Source organism: Sinocyclocheilus rhinocerous, unplaced genomic scaffold (assembly GCF_001515625.1).
Source record: "Sinocyclocheilus rhinocerous isolate Xijiao unplaced genomic scaffold, SAMN03320098_v1.1 scaffold711, whole genome shotgun sequence".
NCBI classification, from domain to species: Eukaryota; Metazoa; Chordata; class Actinopteri; order Cypriniformes; family Cyprinidae; genus Sinocyclocheilus; species Sinocyclocheilus rhinocerous.
Window position 1 is genome coordinate 631,443 of NW_015641018.1, and position 8,011 is coordinate 639,453.

At 37.6% G+C, this 8,011-nt stretch overlaps 1 protein-coding gene and 1 long non-coding RNA gene across 3 annotated transcripts in view; one reads left to right on the forward strand and one right to left on the reverse strand.

Annotated features, from left to right (window-relative positions):
* Positions 1–2,498: 2,498 nt before the first annotated feature.
* LOC107753782 (leucine-rich repeats and immunoglobulin-like domains protein 1) overlaps positions 2,499–8,011 on the forward strand; it is a 44,071-nt gene continuing 38,558 nt past the window's right edge. Inside the window, exon 1 of one of the 2 annotated variants that reach the window (XM_016570008.1) lies at positions 2,499–3,660. In XM_016570008.1, coding sequence (XP_016425494.1) covers positions 3,470–3,660 — 191 coding nt within the window. In that variant the 5' untranslated portion in view covers positions 2,499–3,469. The remainder of the gene's footprint in view (positions 3,661–8,011) is intronic. The other variant, XM_016570006.1, reaches the window with a different exon arrangement.
* LOC107753783 (uncharacterized) overlaps positions 6,467–8,011 on the reverse strand; it is a 15,407-nt gene continuing 13,862 nt past the window's right edge. The window contains exon 3 of the long non-coding RNA XR_001641502.1: positions 6,467–6,532. This is a non-coding gene — a long non-coding RNA (uncharacterized LOC107753783). The remainder of the gene's footprint in view (positions 6,533–8,011) is intronic.

Genomic DNA, 8,011 nt, shown 5'->3' on the forward strand with positions numbered 1-8,011 from the left:
ACTAGGTGCCGCTTTTGGAGCGGTAAAATAGCTGTTTCCCCGGTAACGCTGTACACAAAGCAGCACTGCGCTCACAAACGCTGCTTTATCAGGCATTACAGGCCAGATGAAATGGAAATGAGACCAATCACCGCAGATTAGCGTCACACAAAGGAGGGGTTTGGAAAAATGAATCGTTGAGCGAATCGTTTGAGAGTCGTTGTGCAAATAAGGTAAAAATAAATGCATATTATAGGACAATGAAAGTGCTTTTTTAAACTTGCATGCTTGTCAACCTGTTGTTGGGGACTCTCAAAACCAAAATATGAACCTTTCATAGCCCATAATAGGGTCACTTTAATGTCTCAACTCGTGAAGTGAAACGTTGTGTGTTTCATAATGAATAAAAGTTTCATTAAAAGAATGAAAATCTTTAAAAGTAATCTTAATGATATTTATTAATTAATTTGTATTAATTAGAGATGTTCACACTTACATATTCAGTAAGGAAAATATGTCATTCATTGTTTTTATTTGATGGTCACATTATTAATACGAACCTTTCTTTAAAAAGGTATAAACGTTTTTTAAACCATAAGAAACCAGCATAAAAATCACTTCACTAAAAATCAAAATCAAAGTGTCTTTAAAAATAAATGACTTACAATCTCACTAAATCGCTGTAAGTAGGAACGCCCCTTTTAGCCATCAGTGTTGCAATATACCAGTCAGTGTGCAGGTGTGATGCAACTATAATTGTCTAAAATGTACTGCTCAGTACAGACTCATTGAATTACAGCACATTTAGACCAGTGCATATAAAACCTTTCTTCACGCCTCATCTGAAACTCAAACTGCGTTTTCTCCTTTGGGTTTAGGGATTCTCGCTTTTTAGCCAGGACTCAGAGATATAAAGAGATGTGCAAGTGTCTCTGCTTCCCATTAACCCAGGCATTTCCTCACTATAGCGCACACCCGTTAAACATCCAGAGATAGCACAACGTGCTGGCTTCGTTTCACGCCTCTCCATTTTATTGTTGACGAATAGCTTGAGCAGATGGACTCGCTATCTTTGAAGATTCCAACACGGCCAGCGTGATAAATTGGCACAGGCCTGCAACACACTGACAAAAACACACAAAACGCAGCTCACGCAGATGGAACGGCATCCCTTCCAACCTTGAATTATCTACCGTTTAAAAACTCTGGTTCAGGCCCACTTCACCTCACTCTCTCTTTCAGAGAAGGAACAAATCCAATGTCTTCATGTGCTGCACCATCTGTCCAAAACCTCGCACGAGGCTCTTTCATCTTCTTCCAGCTGTGGATGTGCACTGGATGGAGCGTGAGTAAGAGAGAGAAGAGAGGACAAGAAAGAGAAGTAAGGAACTCTCATCTGATACGCACATTAGTTTACTGGCAAACTTTCTCACCACTATAACTGATCCAAAAACCTCCCAGAGACAGTGTTTGCTAAAATTCTCAGGTGTGTGCTGAATGAAATGTTATGTGTGAAAGGGTCCAGAAGTTTAAACTGATTCTTTTAATCAAATCAGTGAGAATTCATAGCTATGTTGCATAAAAACAATATCAAACAAACAATAATAGCTCTACTCACTATAAAGTTTCACTTTAGATCATACTCTCACATGTGTAAATGCAGATTCAGTGCATACTATTTGTAAATTAGAGCTGTCTTTTCCTATTTTGGATTTGCAATATTGTTATAGTATTGTTTTTCAAGTTCACTAACACTACTGATACTACCCTTCAAACACTAAACTGTCTCTTTATGGCTCTTTATGGTCTCTTGACACTTGTGTCACTTCCAAGTTATTTGTAAAGCAAATGATTTACAGTCGGCACACTGACAGATAAATCATATGTGAAACCATGTCAAGAGCCCTATCAGAATAGAAAGCTAAAATACATGAGTCAAATGCCATTTGGGTTAAAGAGGACAAAATGTGGGATCACTTATTTGAATAGATATATTTATCAGCAATTTGGCTTCAAGTTTATGTCAATATTACATAAAACAAAGTCCTATTATTTTTGTCACTATAATGTTACTTTTTAATTGATGCCTATTTGTCAAGGAATTCAGCATGAAATAGAAAGTTTTATGTGACAAAGAAATAGTATTTCACAAATTAAATATTTTAGCTTTTCTGTGTCAAAAACAACACAGAAATGTGAACTAGAATAAATAAATACATAAAACGCAGAAAGTCAATTGTTTATTTCACTTTCCTGGTTTACATTTTTTACATTCTATGTTTATATACTTTAGTTAATTATTATATTATATTATATTATATTATATTAATCAAACGGATATCTTGCCCTGAACATTGTCCCTTTAAAGGAGGCGGTGCAGTTTCGCACTCTGGGTGGGAAAGATGGGCGGGGCTAACGAGATTTGACTGACAGCTGAGCTCTGGAACGTCCAAAATCGTAGCGCCTGGGCGCTCCAAAGCAGCCAGTAAGAGCCAGAGTTCGGCCGTCAATCATTTTCCGAGCACCAATCGGAAAGCAAAACAAGGGAATCTTTATCACCCCCGATGTATCCAACGTGGGGCGAAAGAACGTCTGGATAAAAAGAAAGTAAAGTCCGGGAGGGGGGAAAACAAGCGGTTGAAACGGACAGAAGTGCGAGGTGAATTAGTGAATTATCGGAGTTTTCGGACCGTACAACGAGATCAAGATAAAAGCTTCCCAGTTCCTTTAAACCGCGCTCAGGGTTGCTGGAGAGAGAGCGAGAGAAGGAACAAACGCGAGCCGCAAAGTTCACAACAGTCGGACGGCTTTACGGGAACTGTTTTGCTTCAAAAGTGGTTTATTATTATTAATTAATCTGATCCAAACGCCTGCATTCGCCGTTCGGAAACTTTATATCAAGTCCGTGAAGAAGCGAGAGCCCCAAACTTTTTTTTTAGGAGTGCGATTTTTCCTGAGGAAAAGTTTCTTTTTTCTTTCAACACGCTCGTATGGAGTTAATGGACACGATCTACTATGTTTTTACTTTTCATAATCACGAATCACTTGGGATCAGCACATTATAAAAACTTCAGAAACACCGCTGACGATTTAAACTCTTCGAACTACATTTGATCCAGTGGATCTCTCTTGCCAAAACAAAGCGCCTGTCTATCTCCCATCCAGACCCCCTTTTCAACCTTTTAAGGACAACTGCATTTAGTTTTGGCTTCTGGACAAGTCTCTTGTATTTCCTCGTCGTGATTCACCTTTGATTTACTTAACGTACGTGGTGGAGCAGGGGAGTTCAAATTTTTACTGTGGACCGTTTTCAAGTGCAGGACTGATGCATTGGCCAAAAACAACGCAGTATAATTTGATGTTACCGTTGGGTAAACAAACAACTTAATGAAGGCGAATTACTCGGACTCTGAGAAACTCAATAGGTTCGAGCTGTCCGTCTGTGGATGAGAGAGATCAGTCGTTAAGCGCTGAGACAACTGGATACAAAATGGCGGCGTGGCTGGGACAGATGGGATCACTTTCATATCATGTGTTTTATTGGCTTTTGACACTGGGACTGTTAATCAATTATTGCGCACCGTGTCCTCAAACCTGTACGTGTACGCTTGATACGACCGACTGCAGTCATTTAGACATTACTGATGTCCCTCAAGACTTGCCTAAGAGCACGGTGCATCTGTAAGTACACAAAACTGTCCAGCCCGAACGAAATATCATTTAAAACAGTATTCTCTAAAAAATAACATGCTTTAAGTTCTTTAACACTCGTAACTAAAGTTGTCCAGGGAAGAAAATGACTCAAAAGTCACAGAATAACAAGTGGCATGTCCTATATAACGCTTTACACTTATTTAAAATTACTTTAAATTACTGACAAAAGTGTCTCTTTCCATTAAAATCATGAAAGGGTATTGGTTATAAGTAGTCTCAGGCCTGGCTGTGACCTGCTGGGTTATGACATGCTAGTTACTGTCATAAGTTTGGAAACTCTGACAGACAGTTTTAAGAGGCCTGCTGATATGAGTCAAAGTAATGAAACAATGATCACAATCACTTGTTTATTTGCTGGAAGGTAATTTTGGTCCTTGAAATCCCATATTTATTAATATTGTTAGACTAGAGTGCTAAAAAAAGCAAAGGATGAACCTCGTAATAATTAAAAAATCTCTTAATGGTTGTATTCAGAGTTTATTTTATATTGAAATTTATATTGAAACCTATTTTACTTATAAGTATTCTACAGCTCTGAGAGGCATCACCTTCACCCTTTTCCACAGGACTTTTTCATAAACTGGCCATAATAATGCAGTTTAGTGGTTTTGACATTATATTTGGTCTGGTTTATAGATTATGACTTTATAAGTGCTCTATACTAAGATGGTAGATCTAGTTAGTCTCGTACAAACTGAGAACAGTGGCAGTTGTTATTTTTATGGTTATCTGACATTTTTATAAACTCCCCGATATATAGGCAATTTTTTAAGATTAACATCACACAGACATCACACACAAAAAGTATAAAGCCATTTTAATAACCGTATTTTCTTAACATTTCTCCATGACATCACTTTTATAGATGTCTTTTTGGGCGTTAGGTGTTAATGTAATGTATCTGTGTGGCCTAGACAAAGTTTCTAAGGTGTTATCTGCCTGTGTGTTCAAGATCACAATCATCATTTTCAAAGGGAACCGTTTTACTGCCCAGTATTATCTTTAACACCTTTACTGCATGTTTCATCACTGCTAAGATACCTGTTTTGTCTGTTAATTTCACAAAAGCAGCTCCCTTACTGTTCTTGTCAGGTTTAAAAGATGGTTATCACGCACAAGTTTCAACATGGAAGCGTCAACTGAAGTCATGAGCTATCTGTTGTGCATTTTATATCACCCGATTCGCCAAATGACCTGGTCATTTGGTTCTTCGTTGGGCTTTATTTGAAATATATAAAGACACAAACCCAGAGATAACTTTTTAAAGATGAGAAGCTTATTAGTTGTAACCGAGGGTGGCTGACATAATCGTTCTTATAGGACTGTGAAACATTCATTACACATGATATCAGGCCTTAGATGGGAATGATTGGGCAGGTAGCTCTGTTGGTGTTCTGCCTCAAGGACTGTCTAACCTACTGCTGAGTAATCTGACCTGGTCTGCCTGAGTGCTTTAGTCTGTGGCCCTTGACTATACCATTTAAAATCATATAGTAATTTTAGTGGGAAGCTAATGTGATGTATTTCAGGATATTCAGCTAAATCTGGGAGATTGGACTTGATTATTGGATTGGATGGTGAAAAGTGGTCTCTGTATGACAGGTGGTTGGAGAAAATGGGTTGAAATAAGAGGGTGTGTTTACATCAGCGAAAAAGTAAAGTAGAATAAATCATTAACAAAAAGATCAGGAGTGTGTATTAAGAAAGTAAATGGGCACAAATTCTGTTTCATGTTGACTGTGTTTCTAGCTACCGATCAAATTCAAATGCAGGAAAATCGAGGCCATGTTTGTCACAGATTAAGCATGAAGCAGCAATAAATAATTGATTTATTCCATATTACACTGTTAAATTGGTATATTAAATCATTTAAAGTGTCTTGTTTCAAACTAGTATTAGAAGCGGTTAAAATGCTTTGACAGTGCTTTTATTGATAGGGTGCAACCGCCCAACAGGTGATATACATTTCCTTCTGACTTTCCTTATATATGGTCTTTAAAGCGTGACCGTTTTCAAACCTCATTGACAGCAACAGCATTAACTCAAAACAACTGGCTCCTTGTTCTTAACCAGTGGCTCTTTATCTCTCAAAAAGGCAACTGTGGTCTATCATAATGCTGATTATTTATCATCATTAATCCCTACAACTATCCCTATTCACATGTCGCTATTCATGTTCAGCACTTTTATACGCCTCTCTGGCAATTGACAAGTAGTCAAAGCGCTAGTGTTTGTGACATCTAAATCTGTTGCTTGTGTAACCACGCCGCACAAACTCGCCCAAGGAACGTCAAACCACGTTTTAGCATTTCCATGAACTAAAAGGCATGTTCCAGCATCTTAATGTCCCTTTATCGTCTGCTTTCATGTTGACAGATCCAACAGAAGCTGGATTTGAAAGTTGTAGGCCAGAGATATTTTTTGGGTTGTCCTTCTGCAATATATCAATCAAGAGTAGAAAAAGCTTTGGTTGGAAAAACCCTGTGGACATGGCCTGAGTATAAAATCAAGCCTTAATACCTTCCAGTTGTCCAAATAGTTTCTCCATACTGCCCATTTTTTCTTTCTTTCATTTAATGGTTCCCCCATGGCTCACAGAGACCTTGATGGCAAGTAGGAAGCAGCGAGGTGTTGGCATCGTCAACTCGCACATGGTCCTTTGTGGATTCAAGTTAACATTGAGATATGGACCTTAAGACTCTATTAAGATAAAGACTGATGGAGTTATTCATGGTGAGGGTTAGAGGAATAGTTCGCCCAAAAATCGTTCTTTCTTTTGCGGAACACAAGAAAGTATTTTGAAGAATGTTGGTAACCAAACAGTTTTGGTGACCATTGACTTGCATTGTATGGACACTGAGACATTTCTCAAAATATCTTATTTTCATTTTCGGGTGAACTATCCCTTGAACCTGAGTGCGGAGGAGACGTTGAATTAACTGATGAATGTTATGAGTAATCTTATTGGCTTCACTGATGCATGACACAGTCCTCCAAACTCTCCATCTGCGAATTTGAAAAAGTTGTCTGAATTCCTTGTGAATTAAATTATTTTCTTTGAAAAATGTTTCCTTCATCAGATCCATCTGAAGTATAGAAAAATTAAGCAATTTTGGTTTTGATTATGGAAATGTATGCGTGTCTTTGACGTCTTGCATTCATCAGGACTGACCCTTTAAAATTCAGGATAAATGAGATCCGTTTTTGATAAATAGCTATTTGATTTTGTCTGTTTATTCAGAGTGCTTTGAAGACTGAGGTGATGGAAACAGTTTGGCTTGATGTAACAAGCTGTATGAGTCTTAGGGTGTGTTCACACTTGTAGTTCGGTTCGTTTGGGTAATTTGGTCCGGACCAAAAAAGAAAATGATACATTTGGTCCTGGTCCGCTTAGCTTTCACTTTGGCATTTTTGACAGCGAACCTAAAGATACCGAACCTAAATTCATGGTGATACGTTCACAACCTGATTGGTCGGGTTGAATGACGTATGTTTCGTGATGGAACTTACCAAACACCCCAAACAAAAGGTGTGTTCGACTTAAAGCGGCGCTGCGGGTGTATGATATCAAAGCACTCATTAACCAAACGGTCTGCTCAGCGCCGCTTTAAGTAGAGATGCACCAATTGCAATTTTCTTGGCAGATTCCGATTTCCGATTTTTTGCTAGTGTGATCTGCCGATACCGATTTTTGCAGATTCCGATTTTCTTTCTAAGAACTATAATTGACAGCATATACAAACAAAAATCTACTTTTCTTCAACGCAAAGTTTTATTTTCATAAAAAAAACACAAGCAAAAAGTCAGTAATAAAATAAGAACAAATAAAAAAAATTGCAAACAACAGCACAAATAAATGCAATAGAATAAAGAGAGCTATGAAACTAAGTTTTTCAGGTTAAGTAAGTTTTATTCAGGTAAGAAATACAACAGAAATGAAAGTAATCAAATGTAAAATAACAAATTCAGTGTTATTTTACATTTGATATTAATTTCTGTAATCTTCATTGTAAAAATTAAATAAAGATTAATGCTTACCATTAAAGTTATAAAACGTATTCAAAGTGACTTTCTTTGTCTTTTGGTCTTTCATTAACATTACAGACAGCAGCAGTAATATTGGACTGCGGTCCCTTTAAGAGTTTATCCACGGACCCAATATAGGGCCTGTTTACACCTGGTCATTTCATGCGTTTTCGCTGATCGGATATCTATCTGATTTGTTAAAACGTTTCCATTTACACTTGGCCACATAAATGTGTCGTCGCAAAACGGATATAAATCCGATCTTCAATTCCCGCGCTATATTTAAATTTAA